We start from the raw sequence: 25,452 nt of genomic DNA, 5'->3' as shown, positions 1-25,452 counted from the left end.
ATGGCCCAAGCCCCAAGGAGGGGGGGAATGTTTGACATTGATTTCCAGCGGTTGCAGGTGAGGCCTCTGCCCTTTGCCCCCAGACTCGTGAAACGAGAATCAATTAGGCCCAGGAGGAAACGTCACGGAAAAGAAATGATGTCTTGTGGCAGAAATTATCCGAAAGAGGTCAAAGAGGCCGCAGAAGTCGGCTTTCCCGAGCACGGAATCATCACGGATGGACTTTAAATTTTATTTCAGAGAGAGTCCCTGAGGGCTGCAGAGCTGGGCTGCCCCCCCCAACCCCCCAGAACTGGGCTGGGATTTCTTCTTGTCTCCCAGTGGCAAGGAGTGCGTGGATAAGCTCTTTGTTTCCTCAGAGGAGATCGGATGGGGTTGTGCAGAAAAACCCTGTGAGGTGGGCTAGGCCGAGTCCGTGTGGCTGAGTGGAGACTCGAACCTGGCTCTCCCAGGATCTAGCCTAACACTCTCATCTCCACTTCACACTTGAGGCTTAGTAGCCAGAGGAGATGAGATTGGGCCAATTGAGGTGAAAGGATGTGGCTCAAGGGAAGAGCCTTTGCTTGGCAGGCAGAAGGTCCCAGGTTCAATCCCCGGCATCTCCAGTTAGAAGGACCAGGCAGGAGGGGATGGGAAAGACCTTGGCCTGAGACCCTGGCTCAGTGGCAGAGCCTCTGATTGGCAGGCAGGAGGTCCCAGGTTCAATCCCCGGCATCTCCAGTTAAAAGGACCAGGCAGGAGGGGATGGGAAAGACCTTGGCCTGAGACCCTGGCTCAGTGGCAGAGCCTCTGCTTGGCAGACAGGAGGTCCCAGGTTCAATCCCCGGCATCTCCAGTTAGAAGGACCAGGCAGGAGGAGATGGGAAAGACCTTGGCCTGAGACCCTGGCTCAGTGGCAGAGCCTCTGCTTGGCAGACAGGAGGTCCCAGGTTCAATCCCCGGCATCTCCAGTTAGAAGGACCAGGCAGGAGGGGATGGGAAAGACCTTGGCCTGAGACCCTGGCTCAGTGGCAGAGCCTCTGCTTGGCTGGCAGGTCACAGGTCCTCATGTTGTGGTGACCCCAACCTTAAAATTATGCAAGCGTTCTTTCACAGAAATTAATTTCACAGAAATTAAACTGACCAATGGCATGAAGATCCATGGTTCACGATTGTATACAAATTGTTTTTCCCCCCCGGGGTTTCTCAGTTCAGCTCTGCCTCTTATCCCACCATGCCGATCTCGCTCTTTTCCGCTGCTCCAGACAGACGATCGCTCTCTCTCGATCCACCCCGCAAGGCTGTTGTGTGCATGGCGCCTCCCCAGCCAAGCTGCTTGCCCTGCCCTGCCCCCTGTGAAAAGGCTTTCCTGGAGATCTCCAGGCCCTCTTCCCTGGAGGCTGGCAGCCCTTCACAGGAGCCTGGCCTGATTCAGAATGCCGGAGTCTGCTCCCCACCTCCCGATGCCGTCCCTTGGCCAGCTCTGCCCTCAGGGACCCTCTCCCAGGCACCAGAGCCCATGCATTAGCCTCCTCTGGCCCTCCACCAAACCTCTAACAAGCGGCTAATGGGCCCATTAAGGGGGGGGGGACTGGCGAGTGGCTCTGCCCTTCCCAGCACCTCCTGGAAGGGCTCAAAGCCTGAGTCACGACCTAAGCGGGGAAGAAGACCTAGTGCTGTTGCCTGCAGCCCCCGGCCCCTCTGCCCCTTCCCGGTGTCCTAGACAGAAGGCCAGACGCCTGCAGGGGTCCGGAGACCCAGCAGGAGCCTTCTCCGGCCGAAAGCCGGTCATCGAGTAGGGAGGAGCAGCCTAGTGTGGGGTGGAAGGCTCAGCAAGACAGCAGGGGGAGGCAGGGTTGCCAACCGGCTCTGGGAACGACGTTGGACCCCTTTCAGAGTGCCAAGACCCCCCAAAATTCCCTGCAGCGTGTGGCAAAATGGCTTCTGTCCTGTTGCCTCTCCCCGCCGTATGTTTCGGATTTGATGCTGAGCTGCAGTGCAGCAGAGAGTTGTCTGGTGTTCCGCCAACTTATGCGGGAGGGTCCCCAGCACGGTGCCCGGGAGCGGAACACCAGACAACTCTGGACTGGATGGTTTTTTCCAGGCCAGTGGGCACCCCCAGCACTGTGGGAGATTGGTTCGCTGGGCAGGTTTTTTCCAAACGCTGCTTTGGCAGTAGTTTGCCAGTACCTGCCTGCGCCAGCAGGGTTGCCAGCTCTACGTTGGGAAAGACCTGGAGGTTTGGGAGGCGGAGTCTGAGGAGGGCAGAATTTGGGAAGGAGAGGACGTCAGTTTAGTACAGCACGGGTAGTCAACCTGTGGCCCTCCAGATGTTCATGGACTACAAGTCCCATGAGCCCCTGTCAGCATTTGCTGGCAGGGGCTCGTGGGACTTGTAGTCCATGAACGTCTGGAGGGCCACAGGTTGACTCCCCCTGGAGTACAGCACCAGAATCTGCCTGCCAAGGAGTTTGTTTTCTGATATGTGTCACTTAGGGTTCAGTTATCACCCCAGCAGCGATCTCCAGCCACTGCCTGGAGCTTGGCAACGCTACTGGCATGGCAAACTATCGCCCGCTCCTCCAACCCTGCCCGTTTCCTCAAAGGGGAACTGACCTCTGTAGTCTGTAAACTGTAATCCCAGGTGTGTGCGTCCAGGCCCCTCCTGGAGGTTGGTAACCCGACAAGCCAAAGCGTTCTTGCTCGTTTGTTTGTTTGTTGCAAGTTTAGGCCAACGTCCAGGAAAGCCGGGTCAGGGTGGTGTACGGAATTATATAAAAGACAAAGTTAAAACAGATAAAATGGAGTTTTTAAAATGTAAGCGGAAGAAATCACGGGGGTTTAAAAATCACGGCCGGTTCTTCTCCGTTGGACCCGTAATCCCACTCAGAGGTGTGGTCGTCTTTTCTGGGTTTTATTGATGATATCGACGTCTTTCTTCATTCATTTTCTTTATTCTGCTGGTTTTAATGACCTTTTACGGGGTTTAGTGGGTCTGCCCCCCCCCCCAGTATCTTTATTTTTTGATTTTATCACCAGCTTCTCCCAGTGTTCTCGCTTTGAACGGTGGGGTGAGGGCATGACTATAAGCAGCCTGGGGCCTACCTATCTGAGGGACCGCTGATCTCCTTCCACCTTCCACAGGGCTCTTCACTCTGAATCTGCTGTTTGTCCCAGTTCCCCAGGATGTCCACCCGGCCTCAACCAGGACCAGGGCCTTTTCGGTGGAATGAGCTCCTTGGTGGAATGAGCTCCCAGCAGAGCTAAGGGCCCTTTCGGAACTCTCTGGGTTCCGCAGGGCCTGGAAAACGGAGCTCTTCCACCAGGTATTTGGTTGAGGCCGGGGCGGAGACCGGAGATACCAATCTGGGGATCTCTCCCTGCCTTTTTAAGATTGAGGCTGCCCTAGGGTCATCTAGGTAAGAACCAAAGACTGGAAACCGCAGGGCTGTGAGTCCAGGGGGGAGTTAGGAGATGGATTCTGACGCCATCCATTGTGGAAAAGGTTTTTTTATGTGGTTGTATATTCTGTCATTTTTATTCGTTTTATAGCCTCGTAAACCGCCACGAGACAGCTGGTGTGAAAAATGAATGAATGAATGAATGAATGAATGAATGAATGAATGAATGAATGAATGAATGAATGAATGAATGAATGAATGAAGGATGGAAGGGTGGATGGAAGGGTGGATGGAAGGGTGGATGGATGGAAGGAAGGAAGGAAGGAAGGAAGGAAGGAAGGAAGGAAGGAAGGAAGGATGGATGGATGGATGGATGGATGGATGGATGGATGGATGGAAGGGTGGAAGGAAGGAAGGATGGATGGAAGGATGGATGGAAGGATGGGTGGATGGATGGGTGGATGGATGGATGGATGGATGGATGGAAGGGTGGAAGGAAGGAAGGATGGATGGAAGGATGGATGGAAGGATGGGTGGATGGATGGATGGGTGGATGCATGGATGGATGAATGAATGAATGAATGGATGGATGGATGGATGGATGGATGGATGGATGGATGGATGGATGGAAGGGTGGAAGGAAGGAAGGAAGGATGGATGGAAGGATGGATGAAAGGATGAGTGGATGGATTAATGGATGGATGGATGGATGGATGGATGGATGGATGGATGGATGGATGGATGGATGGATGGATGAATGAATGAATGAATGAATGAATGGATGGATGGATGGATGGATGGATGGATGGATGGATGGATGGATGGATGGATGGATGGATGGATGGATGGATGGAAGAGTGGAAGGAAGGAAGGATGGATGGAAGGATGGATGGAAGGATGGGTGGGTGGATGGGTGGATGGATGAATGAATGGATGGATGGATGGATGGATGGATGGGCGGATGGATGGAAGGATGGGTGGATGGATGGGTGGATGGATGGATGGATGGATGGATGGATGGATGGATGGATGGAAGAATGGATGGATGGATGAATGAATGAATGAATGAATGAATGAATGGATGGATGGATGGAAGTGGATGGATGGATGGATGGATGAATGAATGAATGAAATGGCAAAGGCTGAAATCCAGCGGGGTGGTGGGTAGGATCCCGCAAGCAGTGAAGAGCTAGGGGAAAGCCAGGGCAGAAGTTCAGGATGGGGCCTGCTTGGCCATTAGGCACCAAAGTTGCCAGCTCTGCGGAATTCCTGAAGATTTGGAGGGGGCAGGATCTGGGGGTGAGGAGGGTCCTTCACAAGCTGCAATGCTGTTGAGGCCACCCTGCAAAGCTGGCCTTCAGTGGGAGATCGGTCATAATTTTGGGAGTCCACCAGACTCCTCCTGGAAGCTGAAAAGCCGGAGCAGCTGGCAGAACAGCTACCTGTGGGTCCAAAAGATGAAGCGACTTTTACTGATTATAGATCGTGCACAAGGTGGAGGGCTGGAGGGGAAGGGGTGGCACTGTCAGCTCTCTGACTGCTCTGCCCACCTGGGGGTTGGCCAGCTTGAAACACCGGGTGACATTGTGGGTGGAGCCTGAGGAGGGAGTGGTTTGTGGGGAGGGACCTCAATGGAGTATAAGGCCATAGTCCACCTTCCAGAGGGGCCGTTTCCTCCAGGGGAACTGATCTCTGTCGCCTGGAGATCAAGGGTAATCCTAACTGCATATTAAACTGCATATTAATAGCGATTACAATTTGCAATCCTTCTGCTACTTTGAACTTGTGCGGAATGGGCCTAGGTGTTCTCCAGCTACCACCTGGAGACTGGGAACCCTGGTCTGCTCACCTATGACCTCCAGGCAGTGGCCCTGACCATAGCACGTGGTTTGCAGTCAGCCCATTCCTGACCTCCCTCTGTTGGGGGTGGGTGGGATTTGGGGCAGAGAGGGACCTCAGCAGAGAACAGTGACGCGTCCAAGGTCACCCAGCTGGCTGCATGTGGAGGAGGAGTGTGGACCGGAACCTGGCTCTCCAGGCTAGAGGCCGCCACTGTGAACCCCCAGAGATCTCCTCCTCTTAGAGCTGACTTTTGGACTACAGAAATCAGTTCCCCTGGAGAAAACAGCTGCTTTAATGGGTGGAGTCCTTGGCATTGCACCCTATGAGACCCCTCCCCTCCCCGAGCCCCACTCTCCCCCGTCTTCACCCTAAAATCCCCAAGTACTTTCCCCACCCCCAAGAGCTGGCAACTCTAGCAGGGTCCTCAATTTTCACCGGCTGCTCCCCTCCAGAGAGCGGAAGCTCTCTTGCCTTCTCCCTCTCCCTCTCCCCAGTGGGCTCCGGTCTATGCGTCTGCCGACTCACTCCCAGGGCTGCAGAAAGAGCAGACGGCTACAGGTTCTTGCAGCAGATCCCTGGAGCGACTGAGATTCTCTGGCGACCCTGCGAAAACCTTTGGGGAACCTCTACAGAAAGGTGTGCGTCTGCCGGGAGCACATGGGAGCAGAAACCGAGCGTCATCTGGTTAGGTGACACGGGCCTCCAGAGAACCTGGACATTTTACACCCGCTTGGAACACGGGTGACAGTTCCTTGTGTGAGCACGGACATTGTGTAGCAAGGATCCGTGGCCTGTTTGATAAACATACACCGTCCCATGGAATATATGAGACTAGGGGCCAAGCCTGTCGCATTCAGGACTACAACAGGCGCTAGATTAAGGGGGTGGAGTGGAAGAACTCTGTGGATGGCCTCTCCCTCCCCGCAGGCCCTGCAAAGGTTTCAGGCAGCTTTTAGGGAACTCACCGGCAGGGGCAGCTCTCATGCAGAAAGGGATCTGCAGCCTCCGAGCCTCAGAGGGAAGTGGAAGGAGGAGGGGGTGGTCAGGGGTGCGGGATGGAAGGCGATTGGCTGGCTGCTGGACAGACAGGCAAGCCGGTTGGGGGAGGAGGCACTCAGGGGCGGGATAGCCGCCGTGAGTGGATGTTTAGTGCTGAGTGGCATTTAAGCCATGAGACCAGCTCCTCCTCCTAGGCCTTACTAGAAATATATTATGTGGAACAGAGAGCAATACCTGGTTAGGATGAGTGTATCATATTTTCTGAATGTGCATCTTTTGGGGGGGGGGGACGTTGGCATTTTTTTGGGGGGGACGTTGGGTAACCATGTTGGCCTTTAAGAGGAACAATGTTTAATTCTGGGCATAGGCTCTCAATGCGTGCCCACTTTGCCAGATACCTGTGCGTGCACACAAAAGCTTGCCCTGAGAATGAAACTGGTTTGGTCTTAAAGGTGCCCCCGGAGTCGTCTGTAATTCTGGGGAAGGCTCCCGAGGGTCTTATGTCAGTCGTTTGACCCGTCTGTCAACTTTGCTAGCGGAATTATTATAGCTGACGAGTAGCTTTTTGCCGGATAGTCCTGATATGTTTTGAACGTCCATCTAAATAGGCATTTATCTCGATATTGTTTCATTGGGTGTCGCTTGACCCTTGGGAGTCATTTTGGCAGATTTCGGGTCGAGGCGGTTTCCCTTTGCTCTGATAGGTTTGCCGACCGCCCAGAGCTACAAGGGCAGCCCCCGATATTGCAGTCCCGATATAAACGTCTGAGATCAGCTCCCTTGGAGGAAATGTCTGTTTTGCAGGGGTGGCCAAACTGTGGCTTTCCAGATGTCCATGGACTACAATTCCCATGAGCCCCTTGGGCCCACCGCAGCACTGATAAAGCTGTTCTGACCAAGAAGTAATCTCAGGGCTCTCTCAGCATCACCTCCCTCACAGGGTGTCTGTTGTGGGGAGAGGAAAGGGAAGGTGAACGTAAGCCACTTTGAGACTCCTTCGGGTAGAGAAAAGTGGCATATAAGAACCAACTCTTCTTCTTCTTCAGTAATCTCAGCCTCCCCTCCCTCACAGGGTGTCTGTTGTGGGGAGAGGAAAGGGAAGGCGAAAATACGCCGCTTTGAGACTCCTTCGGATAGAGAAAAGCAGCATCTAAGAACCAACTCTTCTTCTTCTTCTTCTTCTTCTTCTTCTTCTTCTTCTTCTTCTTCTTCTTCTTCTTCTTCTCTGAACACGTTTCAACTTGTCAAATCCTTCGTGAACTGCAGTGCCCAGAGTTGGACACAATATGGTCTAACCAGCATAGAATAGTGTGGAATTATAACTTTACGTGCTCTGGTTTCTATGCTCTTTGTAATGCAGCCTAATATCACATTGGCCTTCTTCGGTTCTTAGCTCGGCTAGGGTCGGGAATTTCCTGGAGATCTCTGGTTGGAACCTCTAGAGCAGGGGTAGTCAAACTGCGGCCCTCCAGATGTCCGTGGACTACAATTCCCAGGAGCCCCCTGCCAGCGAATGCTGGCAGGGGCTTCTGGGAATTGTAGTCCATGGACATCTGGAGGGCTGCAGTTTGACTACCCCTGCTCTAGAGGGTGTGGCTTGCAGAACAGGGAGACAATGCCGTAGACTCCTCCCTCCTGAGCAGCCATTTTCTCCCAGGGGAACTAATCTTCATCACCCGGAGATCATTGATCATTGTAGGATCGAAAACCAAGAGACTGAAGGGACACGAAAACAGAAAAAATAAATTAAATACAGCATTTATTAAGCAGAGATCAAGGCAATAAAACTATTAAACCAACATAGAAAGGGAGCACTTCTTTTCTCTCTCGGTCACGCAGACCTCTCAGCCAAACAGGTAAACCATAAGAACCAAAAACTTGGACCTAGCCCATTTTGATCTATAAGATGTTCCTCAGAGGTCAATGCAATCACGCAAATACAATATAGGTATAAGAATTCTTTTTTTTTCTACCAGGAAGTAAAAAATCCTGGGGGGTGACAAAAATATTATGAAATCAGTACAGTAATTTGCCCACAACTGTATCGAAAATGCAGCCCTCAACCTCTTGGGTTCCCACCTGTTTTTCAGGTCTCCCCTTCTTTTCCCCTTCTTTTCTGTTGTTTGAGCGTCCAGGATCTCCAGGATCTCCAGGCCTGGAGGTTAGCAAATCAGCTCTGGCCCTTTAACAGGAGTTAAACAGGATATCATGTCCTGGGGGGGGGGGGGGCAAAATCTTTGCTGTTCAAATCTTCAGCTGCTCAAGATGATTTTCTCCAGGCCTGTTGGCAACCATAGATCTTGGGGCTCCGTGCCAGGGTGGTCCGGTGTGAGCCCAGCCTCATGGCAGTCCAATAACAGTCCCACCGGGCTTATGCAGAGGCATTTAATTGAGAAAAAAGCAGCAAACTTCAGGAGAGCTTCTCCCGCCGGGGGTTTCGACCCTGGGGAGCCCTCCAGCCACAAGTTCTGCATAATTATTTCCACCAGCTTCAGAGGAGGCGGCCGAGGAAAGGGAACTGCTCCAGGCAAATGGGCGGAAATCCCCGCTGGCTGAAGTTCATTAGGCCAAGACTCCCTGGGACCACGGGCCGTGTGGAACAGGAGGCCACAGCGGGGCAGGGAAGGGGGGGCGCCTTGGCCGCTGCCTGCGTCTTGCTGAGCTAGTGATCCCAGATACACCTTGGCCTGCAGGAGGGTCATTCTCTGCCCCCGCCAGCCACATGGGGGTGCCAGATCCACACTGGGAAATTTGTGTGGAGATTTGGGAATGGAACTGGGGAGGACAAGGAACTCAGAGGGGTCCAAGGCCCCAGAGTCTCCCCTCCCAAGCAGCCCTTTCCTCCAGGGGAACTGATCCCTGCCGTCTGGAAAGGAGCTGGAATTCCAGGGGGTCCCAAGGCCCCACCTGGAGGCTGGCATCCCTGACCCTCAGTGGGGTCCAAGGCCACAGAGTCTCCCATCCCAAGCAGCCCTTTCCTCCAGGGGAACTGATCCCTGCCGTCTGGAGAGGAGCTGGAATTCCAGGGGGTCCCCAGGCCCCACCTGGAGGCTGGCATCCCTGACCCTCAGTGGGGTCCAAGGCCACAGAGTCTCCCCTCCCAAGCAGCCCTTTCCTCCAGGGGAACTGATCCCTGCCGTCTGGAGAGGAGCTGGAATTCCAGGGGGTCCCCAAGCCCCACCTCGAGGCTGGCATCCCTGACCCTCAGGGTGGTCCAGGGCCACAGAGTCCCCCCTCCCAAGCAGCCGTTTTCTCCAAGGGAACTGATCTCTGCAGTCTGGAGAGGAGCTGGAATTCCAGGGGGTCCCCAGGCCCCACCTGGAGGCTGGCATCCCTGACCCTCAGTGGGGTCCAAGGCCACAGAGTCCCCCCTCCCAAGCAGCCCTTTCCTCCAGGGGAACTGATCTCTGCAGTATGGAGTTGAGCTGGAATTCCAGGGCTGGATCCCCAGGCCCCACCTGGAGGCTGGCATCCCTGACCCTCAGTGGGGTCCAAGGCCACCGAGTCCCCCCTCCCAAGCAGCCCTTTCCTCCAGGGGAACTGATCTCTGCAGCCTGGAGAGGAGCTGGAATTCCAGGGGATCCCCAGGCCCCACCTGGAGGCTGGCATCCCTGATCCTCAGTGGGGTCCAAGTCCACAGTCCCCCCTCCCAAGTAGCCCTTTTCTCCAGGGGAACTGATCTCTGCAGTCTGGGGAGGAGCTGGTATTCCAGGAGATCTCCAGGTCCCACCTGGAGGCTGGCATACCTATTTGCACCCAAGAGGTGCACCTATTTGCGCTAGAGTTGAGAGCCAGGGGTGGTCGCTGTCTGGCTTTCTTGAAGGGGATGGAAAACAGAAAGTGTTCTGCACTTGATTAGGGAAGCTCAGAGCGGGAGGGGAGCCAAGCACAGCAGGAGTGTCTTTCTTTTCTTGAACACAGGGTGGGGGAGGGAGAGGATTGGAGACAGCAGAGGAGGGGGGAATAAATCCAAGAGGCAAAACTCTGCTGAGAGAAATTAGGGCTTCTGGAGCACGGGAACCAGGAAGTCTTTGAAGTGACGCCCTGGCCAATCAGGGAAGACTGCTTTGCTACGAGGCAGTAGGAAGTTAATTCACAAAAAGCAGAAATCTGCACACTTCCTGATGGCAATTTTTCAATTATCAAGGCTTATATCCAGTTCTGGATATCGCGGGGGAAAGGAAGGGTCACTCATGCATGTTGCAGAGGGAAAATTTAAAGTGCCCCAAATCATAATGGAAATAGAATATAGTGTAGATGGGAGGGATTCATTCGAACTGGGACTGGGTAAGAAGCCCCGTGGAGACGACACCCAGGAGCACCTGAAAGACCAGCAAAACTGGCAGCACGGGAGGAGCTTTCGGGAGCCCAAGTCCAGGAGCACCTGAAAGGCAAACCAGGATGTTTGCAGCTCTAACTATTTCAAAATACAAATCCAGATGTTCTTTTGCTCTCTGTTTGTCAGTGGGATACCAGTTCGAAGGCACAGTTGTCGAATGCACAGATAGCCTGTAGAGAGGTGTTGTGTTTCCCGGCTCAGGGCCAGGGTGCGGAAAGTCACAAACAAAAACAGGAAACCGGATACCTTCTGTTGGTCCAACCTGCTAATCAGCACACCAGTATCAAAACAAACCTTTTTCGGTATTCGGTGGTGTCCCTTGCTTTGGAAAATCAGAGGCCAAGAAAGAAATCCGAGCAGATTTCGGGTGCAGCCACACCCGGAAGAATCTCCTGAAATAATAATATAATAATATAAAATGTAAGAACGTATTTAACGCTTCTTTCTTTTCAAGTATATTATTTCCTACACCAACTTTTATTGACTCCTAATCAGGTTGTGTACCCTGGCTGTGTTAATTACCCTGCCAACAACAATAGACATGGGAGGTTATCTGCATACCATATTCCTCTTGGGGGCGCCAGTGTACTGTGGTGATGAAGAGGGTCAGACTAAATCTGGGAGACCTGGATTCGAATCCCCACTCGTGACATAGATGACTTTGGGTCGTTCACATTCTCTCTGCCTGACCTACCTCGTCGGGTTATTACGGCACTGATAAAACTGTTCTGACCGGGCAGTGATATCAGCACTCTCTCAGCCTCACCCACCCCACAGGGTGTCTGTTGTGGTGAGAAGAAGGGAAGGCGACTGTAAGCCGCTTTGAGCCTCCTTCGGGTAGGGAAAAGCAGCATATAAGAACCAACTCTTCTTCTTCTAACTTTCTAGCAAACTTGGCAACGATTGAGGGGTGGGCTATAGGGGGAAATTGAATCATGTGATCCCCCCTGGATTTAGTGACAGAGAAACTTCACTGTTTATTTCTTTTCTAATGTAAGATTCGACAAGATGTCCACAGTATCAGCTTTGGAGGACCAAATTTATAAATCTTGTTGGCCTGATTCACAGTGCCAGGAGGTGGCAATATCAGGGGAAGGTCTCAACCTCTGTGTCCTGTCACTGGGCCTCCAGAGGAACTGGTTGGCCACTGTGTGATGCAGGATCCTGGACCAGATGGGCCATCCCTGGTTTGAACCAGCAGGGCTCTTCTGATGTTCGCATGAAGTCCTCATCCTCTCTGCCATGTTCTTGGCCCTCCAGAGGAACTGGTTGGCCTCTACGTGAGGCAGGAGACTGGACTAGGTGGACCACTGGTCTGACCCAGCAGTGCTCTTGTGATGTTCTTAGGAAGGTCTTGGCCTCTCTACCCTGTTGCTAGTCCTCCAGAGGACCTGGTTCACCACTGTGTGAGACAGGATGTTGGACTGGATGGACCCCTGGTCTGACCCAGCCTGGCCCTTCTGATGTTCTTATGAAGGTCTTGGCCTCTCTATCCGGTTGCTGGCCCTCCAGAGGATCTGGTTGGCCACTCTGTGGGACAGGATGCTGGACTAGATGGACCCTCACTGGTCTGACCCAGCAGGGCTCTTATAATGCTCTTGTGTGCTATTCTATGTTTATGTTTTAACAAAATTCTGAGTCTTTTAAAGAAATTCTGGCTACAACTTCCAGGGGCGGAGACCTCTGCAAAAAACAACTCTGCTTAGCTTCCGAATTCTGACACGATCAGGCTAGCCTGGGTCATCTGGGTGAAGGCTGGAGATGTTTGGAGGTGGTTGGCCGTTGCTTGCCTCTGCGTAGCATCTTCCCTCCAGGTACCAACCAGAGCTGACCTTCCTTAGCTTCTGAGATCTTATGACACTGAGCTAGCCTGGGCCCTCCTGGTCAAGGCAAGAGATGGACAGAGGTGGTTTGCAGTTGACTGCCTCTGCATATCAACCCTGGACTTCTTAGGTGGTCGGTCACCCATCCAAGTCCTAACCAGGGCTGACCCTGCGTAGCTTTCTGAGGGAATATGTACTTTCTCTCCAGGCAGTTGGCCATCTGATATCTCCCCCCCCACACGTCTCTTCCTCAAGGATGGTCCCTCCCAAATCTCTCAGGTGCGGTCTTGGTTTGTGTTTCCACTCCCGGAGCAAACGGCTGGTGCCACTGAGACCCAGAGTAAATCCGCCGAGGGGAGTCGTCTCGTTGTTTTAATTTATCGCCTCTCCAGAGCAAAACTCTTAAGTCTCCAGAGCAAAACTCTTAAGTGCTATTGGATGGATGGTCGTGGGGACTCAGAGTGAGTCAGGCGTTTGTATTTATATTTATATTGAACTGCTCCTTATTTATTTTTATTTATTTATATTTATTTATTGAACTGCTCCTTATTTATATTTATTTATTTATATTTATATAACGCCGCTCTCAAAATGCCTCGCGGCGGTTTACAAAACCGATAAAATACAATAACACCCCCCCCAAAAAAATAACCCATTGAAACATATTTAAAACAACAACATGATACCAAGATAGTGGACAATAAAATATAAACCCCCTCTCCCCCCCCCCCCCGTTCAGCATGGGCCAGTCACTGTTAATCGATCTGGGACCGAGGAACCTAGGTGACTTACTGCTGCGTTCCATTTGGAGACAATCACATTTCAGTTAAAAAGAAGAAGGAGAAGAAGAGTTGGTTCTTATATGCCACTTTTCTTGACCCGAAGGAGGCTCAAAGCAGCTTACAGTCACTTTCCCTTTCCTCTCCCCACAACAGACACCCTGTGAGGTGGGTGAGGATGAGAGAGCCCTGAGAGAACTGCTCAGTCAGAACAGCTTGATCAGTGCTGTGGCGAGCCCAAGGTCACCCAGCTGGCTGCATGTGAAGGAGGAGCAGGGAATCAAACCCGGCTCACCAGATTAGAAGTCCGCACTCCTAACCACTACACCAAACTGAAGGATAGAGAGGAGGGGTCGGAGGGTGGCTTCCAGGTGAAAAGAAAGACAGCCATCCCATTCAAAGATAACAGACACACTTTAGAGCAGGGGTAGTCAACCTGTGGTCCTCCAGATGTTCATGGACTTCATGTGGGGGAGTGCAGAATCAAACCCAGCTTGCCAGATTAGAAGTCCACACTCCTAACCACTACACCAAACTGGCCCTTTAAAAAAACCCAAAACAGCTTCCCTTTCCAGATCTCTGTGACTTTTATTATCGAGCCTTGACTCGAGGCTAAGTAATGGAGGAAATTTGCATAATGCAAATGACCTGTTGCTGCCCTCTCCCCCCCCCCTGCCTGCCCACTCAGCTTATTCAAATCCAGCCTTTGGGGAGAAGCATGGTAGGGTTTCTTAGCAACTGCATAAGGCCCTTTCAGTTCCTGGGGGCCTGTCCAGAAGGGGCTCAGGGGCAGTAACCCAGAGCAAGCAGCTTGACCAGGGGTAGGGAGCCATCCATACAACAGCCTTGCGGGGTAGATCAAGACAGAGTATTTGTCTGTCTGGAGCAGCGGAAAAGAGCGAGATCGGCATGGTGGGACAAGAGGCAGAACTGAACTGAGAAACCCTGGGGGGAAAAAGATTTATATACAATCGTGAACCATGGATCTTCATGCCATGGGTCAGTTTGGGTTTAATTTCTGTGAATTGTATGGTTGGGGGTCACCACAACATGAGGAGCTGTGATAAAGGGTCATGGCATTAGGAAGGTTGAGAACCACGGACAGAAGAAATTCCGGGGGGCTCTGATGGAGCCCTGAGACCCCACGGTTGGGAATTCCTGGACTAGGCCTTCATTACAAATAGAGTCACCGACCCAGAAGCAAGAGGAGAGGGGAGACCTAGAAATGCCAGTCGGCCTGATGCCAGTTGCCAGCTCTGGGTCAGGAGATACCTGCAGATTTGGAGGGCTGGAGTCTGGGTAGGGCAGAGTTTGGGGAGAGGAGGGGTCTTAATGGGCTAGCTCAGGGGTAGTCAAACTGCGGCCCTCCAGATGTCCATGGACTACAATTCCCATAAGCCCCTGCCAGCATTCGCTGGCAGGGGCTCATGGGAATTGGAGTCCATGGACATCTGGAGGGCCGCAGTTCGACTACCCCTGGGCTAGACCATCCCAGAGGCCAGCTTTCGAAGCCGCGGAGCCGAGCCCGGCCTTTGGAAGACCAGTCGTAACCTCAGGAGGTCTCCAGCCCCTGCCTGGAGGCTGGCAACCCCCGTGGCCGAGCAAGCTCTCCGGCCGATGTCCTCAAAATTCTCCGCCCTGGTAGTGCTCGTGACGTGCTCGGAAACGCGAAATCCCACAACCGGTGCCTGTCGAACCCACTGGCCTCGTTACATAACGCTGAATCATCGGCTCGGCTTGTAGCGATGGGAAGGAACGACGAATTGCAAAGTCCTGTTTCAATACCAGCGGGAATCCGGTGCCTCCTCTTCTCCGGCGGCTTCTGAGCCGTTGCGTGCTCCGTCCCCTCACTGCCCAGTGCTTCTGCAAAGACGGCAGGCTTGCGTTGAGCTCCTTGGGAAGCCGGATTCTGCGCCCTGGGCTCTGCCCTGGGCTGTTTTTCATCTTCTTGGCTCATTGTTTCTTTTCCTGCCATGCAGCTCCATCGGGGCCCTCCCAGACGGCCAGCCGTTAAAAGCAAAGCAATGTAAAAACATGTCCCGAAACGGAGGAAAATCCAAAATAAAGCACCTAGCAACGACGCACAACCATCGATTAAAACCCGGGGGGGGGGGAGAAGAAAAAAGAGCTTTCTTTCTTTTAATCCCTGACTTTTCACTACACAAAGGAGTCTCAAAAGAGCTTTCCCTTCCTCTTTCTGCAACGGACCCCTGGGGAGTTAGATGGACTGAGAGAGCTCTGAGAGAACTGCTCTGCGAATGCAGCTCTGAGGGAACTGTGACTGGCCCAAAGTCACCCGGATGGCTGCATGTGGAGGCAGGAAGGGGAATCAAACCCAGCTCACTAGATTGGAGGCCGCTGATCTTAACCATGACACCACCCTGGGGACTTTGAGGGAACAGCAGACACAGCTATGTAATCTTCACCCGCTGACGGAAGACAGTGTCCTGCCTCTGCAGAGGCCAGCCGCCATTATTGGGGAAAGGCCAGGGACTAAAAATACCAGGCCACGTTGGCCGCACAGCCCAGAAAACCCAGAACCACCAGCTGACTCTGGCCATGAAAGACTTCGACATTTCAAAATAAGAGAGAGCTCATGGTGGGCCTGTTGTTTTGCCCCTTGGAGCCTCCCCAAAGACAGAGGGGGTCCAGATGAGTCGTTGAGTTTCAAAAGAACCCCTGGAGGAGGTGAGATGAGATTGTCCGGGTTCTCTGCAACAGGGGTAGTCAACCTGTGGTCCTCCAGATGTTCATGGACTACAATTCCCATGAGCCCCTGCCAGCAAATGCTCATGGGAATTGTAGTCCATGAACATCTGGAGGAGTACAGGTTGACTACCCCTGCTCTACAACAGGTCCTCACATTCAACTCGGTGAGGACACCTCAATTAAGCCACCTCTTCTGGCTATTTGTAGGGAATTTGCTGGTTCAGGACCTTGGACAGCTCTATTTCCCAGGCCTAGGCTGATTCTGCACTTAGTTTGTTTTTTCCGTTGTGGATTCTGCTGAATTCAGATAGATTTGAACTCCTTCTATCCATCCCCCCAATTGAAACAGAAAGTGTTCTGCACTTGATTGGGGAAGCTCAGAATGGGGAGGGGAGCCAAGCGCAGCAGGAGTCTCTTTCTTTTCTTGAAGGGAGGATTGGAGACAGCTGAGGAGGGGCAAATAAATGCAAGAGGCAAATCTCTGCCTTCTGGAGCGCAATCACTTTAAAACAAGCCTTGCAGCTGGGAATCTGGAAGTCTTTGAACTGACGCCCTGGCCAATCAGGGAAGACTGCTTTGCTACGAGGCACAGAGTAGGAATTTAACTCGCAAAAAGCAGAGTTCTGCACACTTCCTGATGGCGATTTTTCAAATTATGAGGCTTACATCCACTTCTGGATATCAATCATGCATGTTACAGAGGGAAAATTTAAAGCGCCCAAAATCAAAGTGGAAATCAAATTTAGTGTAGGTGGGAGGGATTTATTCAAACTGGGACTGGGTAAAAAGTCCCATGAAGGCTACACCCAGGAATTAAGATCCCAAGGAGAGGTCTGGCTGAGTGTCAAACAAGCAAAGAAGCTCATTTGCGTGGGTGCACAAGACGGGGCCTTTTCAGTGGCCGCCCCACGATTATGGAACAATTCCCCCAGGGAGGTATTCCTGGCCCTCTGGCTTTCAGTACTTCCGAGGACAGCTGAAGGTGGTTTTATTTAGGACTGCATTTGGTTAAGTTTCCCGATAGACCTGAATTGTGATTTTAAACGTGGGACTTTCTGTTTTTAATGTTATTTGCTCAATAGGTTGTATCTACATTTGTGGAACCTCCTTGGGTTCTGTAAGTTAGGCAGCCGATACATGCTTTAAAAAACTAAATAACTTGCGTTGCAAAGATGGAGGGCTTGCAAAATCATTCATGTTTCTTTCTTTTTGGTTTGGTCCCCTCCCCCCCAAATATCTCATGCATTGTCATTTCATCCCTTTACCCTGCTGCTGTTTTGCCTTCTTTCCCAATCGGTTTCGGTGGGAAGAGCTTTCCTGCAGCGACTGTCCAATTTTGCCTGATTCGGATGCATTTTTCAGAAACTGAACCTTTCATCCGAGTGATCTTTCCTGCCAAATACCAGGCAGATGGCAGGAAGGTCCCTGGTTTATACATGATTGAAATTTTCACTTGCAGAGCAGGCAGAACCAGATGCCCCGAGAACAAAGTGGGCTCAAAGGCATCGGAAGGAAATGGGCAGAAGCTCTCGGGGAGGACAGGCAGCGTGACTGTCCCCAGACCCTGGGAGAAATCCACCACAGAGGGAGCAGAGTTGTTCTCTCTTGCCCCAGACAGACAGACTAGAACCAATGGGATGAAATTAATGCAAAAGAAATTCCGTCTCAACATCCGGAAGAAGTTCCTGACAGTCAGAGCGGTTCCTCAGTGGAACAGGCTTCCTCGGGAGGTGGTGGGTTCTCCATCTTTGGAGATTTTTAAACAGAGGCTGGATAGCCATCTGACGGCGAGGGTGATTCTGTGAAGGCTCAAGGGGGTGGCAGGTGACAGTGGGTGAGCGAGAGGGATGTGAGTGTCCTGCATAGTGCAGGGGGTTGGACTAGATGACCCAGGAGGTCCCTTCCACCTCTATGATTCCATGATTCTAGAAGTCTGAGGTTGCTACACAGAGGCAGGCAAAGGCAAGCCTCCTCTGTATGTCTCTTGCCTTCACCTGGATGGCCGAGTCTAGCATGATCTCATCAGATCTCAGAAGCTAAGCGGGGTCATCCCTGGTGAGTCTATGGATGGGAGACTACCTAGACAGTCCATGGTTGCTACGCAGAGGCAGGCACTGGCCAACCACCTCTGTCTGTCTCTACCGTGGACTAAATAGCAGAGATTAGCTCTGTCTCAGCAGAGTCCAGAAGCTAAGCAGGGTCGGCCATGGTTGAAACACAGATGGGAGACCACCAAGGTTGTCCCAGGTTGCTCTTCAGAGGCAGCCAATATTAAACCACCTCTGAATATCTTTGACCTTGAAAACTGACGGTCCTGGAGTTGCCATGAGTCATTTGCCACTGGGGAACATACAACTCTCCATGAGCCGAACAGCCTGGGCTAGTCTGATCTCATTAGGTTGGCTTCTAAGGAGATTTTGATAAATGACCAAACTTCTAGAAAGAGTCAGAGAAAAGAGCAGGAGTCCAGGAAAGACTAACAAACTCTCTGGCAGGGGAGGAGCTTTTGGTTGCCACCTGCTCATACATGGCGACCCATCTAGAAATGGCAGGAGGGTAAACTTCCATCTGCTGGGCACGCACGGAGCAAAGCTTGCCAGGAGCTGAGAGGTGATGCATAGCTAAGACAAAACAGCTTATACCCTAATTGCTGGCTCCAAGTCCAGAATATTGTCATCAAAGCTGTATCCTGAAACTGTGAGTGGCCGTTTGTTGCTCCTGGAACTTAGAAGCTGCAGGAAGATGTCAGGTTTCTTAGATAAGAACTCAGGAAAATACTAATTTTCTCTTGGGAGCAGCCTGCAGGCTATCGTCCCAAATAACCAGGGATCAACCACTGCCAAAATAAATCAATAAAAAGGAGTTACGGAGAGGCAGTGCGTGGGGCAGTGGCTCAGAGCAGTGCTCTGACCTCTGGAGCAGGGGTAGTCAACCTGTGGTCCTCCAGATGTTCATGGACTACAATTCCCATGGGGCCCTGCCAGTAAATTGTAGTCCATGAACATCTGGAGGACCACAGGTTGACTGCCTCTGCTCTGGAGAACCAGCTTTGATTCCCCACTCTTCCTCCACATGCAGACAACTAAGCGCCCTTGGGCTAGTTACTGCTGTTAGAACTGTTTTCCACAGAGCAGTTCTCTTAGGGCTCTCTCAGCCCAACTTACCCTACAGGAAAGGAAAGGTGTTTGCAAATTGCTTTGGGTCTCCTTTGGGGAGTGGAAAAGTGGGGTCTAAAACCCCGATTCTTCTTCTTCTGTAAATTCACCCAACCTCCACCTTTGTTCCCCGTTCTTATTCAGTCAGATGCCTCCCCCTCCTTTCCTTCCATGGACTTTGGGGGTGGAATAAATTATGCAAAAGAAACCCACTTATGTACCTTTGTTTCATTTGCGTATCCCGACTCAAGTGCAGGATGGGTTTGGGGACCATAAAGGGGGTGTGGACTTGTTTTGTAAGTTTTAATGAGTTGGTGAATAATGGGGACCCAATGTTACCAGATCAAGGCTTTATTACTTGCCTCAGTTTTGGAGGGGAGACCACCAAGGAAGTACAGGGTGGCTATGAAGAGGCACGAAATGGCCAACCACCTTTGTTCGTCTTTACTCTGACCTGCATGGCCCAGGCTAGGCTGATCATGGCCGGACCCTGGAAGCTAAGCATGGTCGGCCCTGGTTGGCACTTGAATGGGAGACAATCAAGAAAGTCCAGGGTTGCTACACACAGGCAGGCCATGCCAGAGCCTCTGCTTGGCCTTCAGAAGGTCCCAAGTTCAATCCCCGGCATCTCCGGTTAGAAGGTCCAGGCAGGAGGGGATGGGAAAGACCTTGGCCTGAGACCCTGGCTCAGTGGCAGAGCCTCTGCTTGGCAGGCAGAAGGTCCCAGGTTCAATCCCTGGCATCTCCAGTCAAACGGACCAGGCAGGAGGGGATGGGAATGACCTTGGCCTGAGACCCTGGCTCAGTGGCAGAGCCCCTGCTTGGCAGGCAGAAGGTCCCAGGTTCAATCCCCGGCATCTCCAGTTAGAAAGACCAGGCAGGAGGAGATGGGAAAGACCTTGGCCTGAGACCCTGGCTCAGTGGCAGAGCTTCTGCTTGTCATGCAGAAGGTCCCAGGTTCAATCCCCGGCATCTCCCGTTAAAAGGACCAGGCAGGAGGGGATGGGAAAGACCTTGGCCTGAGACCCTGGCTCAGTGGCAGAGCCCCTGCTTGGCAGGCAGAAGGTCCCAGGTTCAATCCCCGGCATCTCCAGTTAGAAAGACCAGGCAGGAGGAGATGGGAAAGACCTTGGCCTGAGACCCTGGCTCAGTGGCAGAGCTTCTGCTTGTCATGCAGAAGGTCCCAGGTTCAATCCCCGGCATCTCCCGTTAAAAGGACCAGGCAGGAGGGGATGGGAAAGACCTTGGCCTGAGATCCTGGCTCAGTGGCAGAGCCCCTGCTTGGCAGGCAGAAGGTCCCAGGTTCAGTCCCTGGCATCTCTAGCTCATAGGACCGGGGGGGGGGGGGCTGGGAAAGAGCTGTGCCTGAGACCCTGGAGAGCTGCTGCCAGTCTAAGTAGACAATACCAAAGGCCTGGTTCAGTAAGCAGCTTCCACCGTAGGGGTTTGGCTTGGACGCAGATGGCAGCAGTGCAGGCACACCAGCTGGAGCAAAGACAGATCCATAAATTGTATCAGTATCTCAGAAAACAACGAATCCGTGTTCCTGCCTGTGGCCTGTTTAATTTCTGTTTTGCTGATGAACCCTTGAAACAACAATTGGCCCCCATTAATCATCTCAGAACCCAGAACTCTTTAGTCAGGTGAAAGGTTGCATCACAATCGATGCAAGGTCAGAACCCCTTTAGAGAGCCACCAGGTAGAGCAGAAGCTTTTAAGAGCCAGAAGCCCTTGTATCTGATGAAGGGAGTCTCCTAAGCTCACACCCTGAAAATCAGGTATCTCTTCATTTTTTAACTCACAGAAGTGTATACTGCTAATATCTTGTTTCTCTGTAAGGCGCTACTGGAGAGTTGGACTGGGCAGGCTGTGGGCCTAGTCCAACATGGCTTCTCTTATGTTCTTATGTCTGGGGCAGGGATGCTCCAGTTCTTTGGCAGTTCTGGCACTGCTGGTGGACCTCCTGGTGACCCCTGGATTTGGGCCACTGTGTGACACAGAGGGTCGGACTGGATGGGTCATTGGCTTGACCCAACATGGCTTCTCTCATATTTTTATGGCTGGGGCAGTGATGCTCTGCTTGGGGGGCCACAATGGGAGGGCTTCTGGAGTTCTGGCCCTGCTGGTGGACCTCTTAATGGTCCCTGGGTTTTGCTCACTGTGTGACACAGAGGGTTGGGCCGGATGGGCCACTGGCCTGATCCAACATGGCTTCTCTTATGCTAATATGTCCAGGACAGGGACGCTCTTGACTCCTGGGATTTGGAGGTGGGCAAAGTTGGGCGGGCTTCTGGAGGGGCAATCCAACATGGCTTCTCTTATGTTCGTATTATTCATAATATATATATATATTTGCCTTTTGTACAGGTTCCCCTTATGCGGCGGGGACACCCGTTGTGCCTTGCTCTGACGAGGACTCCTTCTCTGCCTCTTCCATGGCTTGGTCCCCTCCTGGCCTCTACGACACCTGGTGGCCCCTTCCCCTGGGGCTGTGTAGAATGACCACAGGACACAGCGGGGACTGAGCAGGTAAGCCGGACCAGAAATGCCCTCAGGGGAAATCCAGAGGCCGGCGAGTTCTCCCTTCCTCCAGCTGACGCCTTCCCTGTTTCTTCTCCTTCCAGGTTTCTCCATCTGTCTGCCAGGCGGACACAAGCCCGACACAACTCTTCCTCAGCTCCGCCTGGTATCGCGCAGCCCGGCTAGCGGCTCGCGTCCGCCATGGGAGACATGGCCAACAGCTCGGTGGATTTCTACCCCAAGAACCAGCGGCGAGAGTTGAACCATGCAGGCGGCTTTGGGTGTACCCTGTCGGAGTTGCGCTCCCTCATGGAGCTGCGGGGGGCCGAGGCGATCCAGAAAGTCCAGGAGACCTACACGGACGTCAACGGGCTCTGCCGGAGGCTCAAGACCTCCCCCACTGAAGGTACGGCGTTCGTGTAGGGCTGGGGAGAGAGGCAGGCAGTACTCTTAGGTGCTACCATTCAGGGGGACTGCAGGCCATTCCTACATTGACCTGAGACTCTGGCTCAGTGGCAGAGCCTCTGCTTGGCCTGCAGAAGGTCCCAGGTTCAATCCCCGGCCTCTCCAGTTAGAAGGACCAGGCAGGAGGGGAGGGGAAAGACCTTGGCCTGAGACCCTGGCTCAGTGGCAGAGCCTCTGCTTGGCCTGCAGAAGGTCCCAGGTTCAATCCCCAGCATCTCCAGTTAGAAGGACCAGGCAGGAGGGGATGGGAAAGACCTTGGCCTGAAACCCTGGCTCAGTGGCAGAGCCTCTGCTTGGCCTGCAGAAGGTCCCAGGTTCAATCCCCAGCATCTCCAGTTAGAAGGACCAGGCAGGAGGGGATGGGAAAGACCTTGGCCTGAGACCCTGGCTCAGTGGCAGAGCCTCTGCTTGGCAGGCAGAAGGTCCCAGGTTCAATCCCCGGCATCTCCAGTTGAAAGGACCAGGCAGGAGGGGATGGGGAAGACCTTGACCTGAGACCCTGGCTCAGTGGCGGAGCCTCTGCTTGGCAGGTAGAAGGTCCCAGGTTCAATCCCCGGCATCTCCAGTTAATAGGAACAGGCAGGAGGGGATGGGAAAGATCTTGACCTGAGACCCTGGCTCAGGGGCAGAGGCTCTGCTTGGCAGGCAGAAGGTCCCAGGTTCAATCCCCAGCATCTCCAGTTAATAGGAACAGGCAGGCGGGGATGGGAGAGACCTTGCATCCACATTCCTAACCAATACACCAAACTGGCTTTTTACTGTCTTATGTCTATTAAACCCGACTGCTACAATCATACTACAAAATATTTGGCTACAATTCTGGCACCTGCTGTCTTCCTACCCCTGTCAGTCTAATTTATAAAGATTTTTGTTTGGATATTATTTGGTCTAAACCTGAACACCACCCCCACCTGTTGTTAATAATCCAAACAGAGAGACTCGGTGATCATTTTGATTCAGATAATGCTAGAAAGTCTTCAGATAGATGTTGGCGTTATTTTGGGCCTCCTGGTGTCTTGTCTGGCATTGACAGAAGGCAGAGGGAAAGGTTGAATGTGACTGATATGTAACTGACAGGGACGTTTACCGACCAGCGGGGTTATACAGCTCATGCAGCTGAAGAGGATTTCATAATTCATATTGTGGTTTAAGGAGAACTTCAATTCAGTATCAGTTTGTGTTGGGTTCTGGTTTTCTGTTCTTTGATGCTATGCTGGGGAGAAATATTCTCCAGGAAAATTGCTTGTGCAGTGCACTGAGATGAGATACCAGAGTGCAGTATACTTCCCCTCCGCATCAGTAAGGCAGACAGTGTAGGTATAATGGCAGATTTTTTTGCTCCAAGGCATTTAAAGGACCAAGTTCCATTTAAATGCCTTGGCTCCCCGCAGTGCCCACCAAGCAGCTGAACCTAAGGAGAGAACTTTCTCCACAGGACAGACTTGGGGGCAGGGGGGGTACAGTTTGAACAGAGCCCCTGCAGAGGCCACTAGCTCACAGCAATTGTAGCATTCACTTCCCTCCATTTGGAAGGCGGGAAGGGGGGGGTTTAAATGGCTGCTGACAGTTGTATTACTTCAATGTCTTGCAAAGGGTCCCTAGAATGGCTAGCAAGCGCTCCAGCGGTCTGCTTTTCTTCCCTCCCTTTGGAAGGGAGGGGAAGCCAAAAGGAGGGTGTAAATAGCTTCTGGCCATTTAAGGTTAACAGTTGATAGGCAGACCAGTCAAGCGCCTAAGTTTAAATGACTGGCAGACATTTCAGCGGTATTGCTGCGGAATATGTCTGAATAAAAGCCTAATTTTTCGGGTCAGCTATACCGATAGCCGAAAGAGATGAGAGAATGTGTATTTGGCTTAGTTTCTGCCCCCCCCTTTCCGGTTTGGGTTAAACAAACGCATGTACCTAGAATGCGCTTCACATCTCCATGTGCTTTCTTTAGACATTCATCGCCTTGTGAACGTTGTTCTTGCCTCGGAACCCATTTTTAATTGAAACCTTCTTCTAGATAGGGTAGTTCAGCATTCAGGTTTCTGGGGAAGGGTAAACCAGTTGGCATCCTGGTTGAAACTGAGGGTAGCCAGCAGACCAGATTAGTTCTGCAAAACCATTTCATAGAATCAGAACCATAGAGTTGGGACCTCCTGGGTCATCTAGTCCAACCCCCTGCACTGTGCAGGACACTCACAACCCTGTAAGTCATCCACTGTCACCTGCCACCCCCTTAAGCCTTCACAGAATCAACCTCTCTGTCAGATGGCTCTCCAGCCTCTGTTTAAAAATCTCCAAAGATGGAGAACCCACCACCTCCCGAAGAAGCCTGTTCCACTGAGGAACCGCTCTAACTGTCAGGAACTTCTTCCGGATGTTGAGATGGAATTTATTTTGAATTAATTTTATCCCATTGGTTCTGATCTGTCCCTCCGGGGCAAGAGAGAACAATTCTGCTCCATCCTCTACATGGCAGCCTTTTAAATACTTGAAGATGGTGATCAGATCCCCTCTCAGTCGTCTCCTCTCCAGGCTAAACAGACCAAACTCCCCCAACCTTTCTTCATACATCTCGGTCTCCAAACTCCTCACCCTCTTCGTTGCCCTCCTCTGGACACGCTTTGTCTCCATCCCTCTTCAAGTGTGGGGCCCAAAACTGAACACAGGACTCCAAGGGAGGCCGAACCAGAGCAGAGTAAAGTTTCACTTCCCCCCCACACACACACTTGTGACGACACCAGTTAAGGTTATTCTGCCATAAGAGAAAGATGTTTGGTGTTGAAAATCAGGGTTGATCCCCCGTCTTATTGTCTCTCTTGGGGGTTATTGATGTGACCCCCTCAACTCTTCCTGTCCAGGTATATTTACTCCTTTGTGGTGATGCTTGTGCTCTGAGCTGTCACCTGTTTTTGTATGGATCATGACCCTGCATGATGAGATCAGGAAATACTTTTGATGGCCTTTGACCCTCTGTCTGGATGATCAAGGAAGGTTTGGGTAGCCGCAGGGTTACCCAGCGAGCAACCCCCCACCCAATACTTCCGAGCTCTGAGCCGTGGCAGATGAAAAATAAAATCAAACGTAGCTGTCAGGTTCGTGTCACGGCGTCACTTCCAGGAAAACCTCTCGAGAAACCATAGAGTCTCCAGCGATTCCTAGAGCGGCATGATGGCACTGCCTGGTTTTCCCGGACGTGACATCACACCATCACTGTCAACTTCTCTCCAGTGTCCCCGCCCCTCAACCCCTCTCGCCTGCTAGTTGCCTAGCAACCCTGGGAAGCATAGGTTCAAAGCTCTGAGTTCAAATTGGGATGCTTTCCCTTCGACTGGGCATACAGGGCTGAGGATCATAACCTTGCTTCTCCTCATGGATATCTACTGGAAGCCACTGGGGTGGCCAAAATGTGGCTCTCCAAATGTCCGTGGACTACAGTTCCCATGAGCCCCTAC

The 25,452-nt window shown here is 52.2% G+C and overlaps 1 protein-coding gene across 7 annotated transcripts in view; it reads left to right on the top strand.

Annotated features, from left to right (window-relative positions):
- Positions 1-25,452, top strand: part of ATP2B3 (ATPase plasma membrane Ca2+ transporting 3) — a 112,681-nt gene that overhangs the window by 15,100 nt on the left and 72,129 nt on the right. For 4 of the 7 annotated variants that reach the window (XM_077329666.1, XM_077329663.1, XM_077329668.1 and 1 more), the window contains exons 1-3: positions 20,694-20,804; positions 21,394-21,555; positions 21,651-21,952. In XM_077329666.1, the coding sequence (XP_077185781.1) occupies positions 21,748-21,952 (205 nt within the window). In that variant the 5' untranslated portion in view covers positions 20,694-20,804; positions 21,394-21,555; positions 21,651-21,747. Of the gene's footprint in view, positions 1-20,693; positions 20,805-21,393; positions 21,556-21,650; positions 21,953-25,452 lie in introns of those variants that run through there. The other 3 variants (XM_077329669.1, XM_077329664.1, XM_077329665.1) reach the window with 1 other exon arrangement.

Source organism: Paroedura picta, chromosome 3 (genome assembly GCF_049243985.1).
Source record: "Paroedura picta isolate Pp20150507F chromosome 3, Ppicta_v3.0, whole genome shotgun sequence".
NCBI classification, from domain to species: domain Eukaryota; kingdom Metazoa; phylum Chordata; class Lepidosauria; order Squamata; family Gekkonidae; genus Paroedura; species Paroedura picta.
Note: the sequence above shows the minus strand (reverse complement) of the source record. Positions and strands in the feature narration are given on the sequence as shown.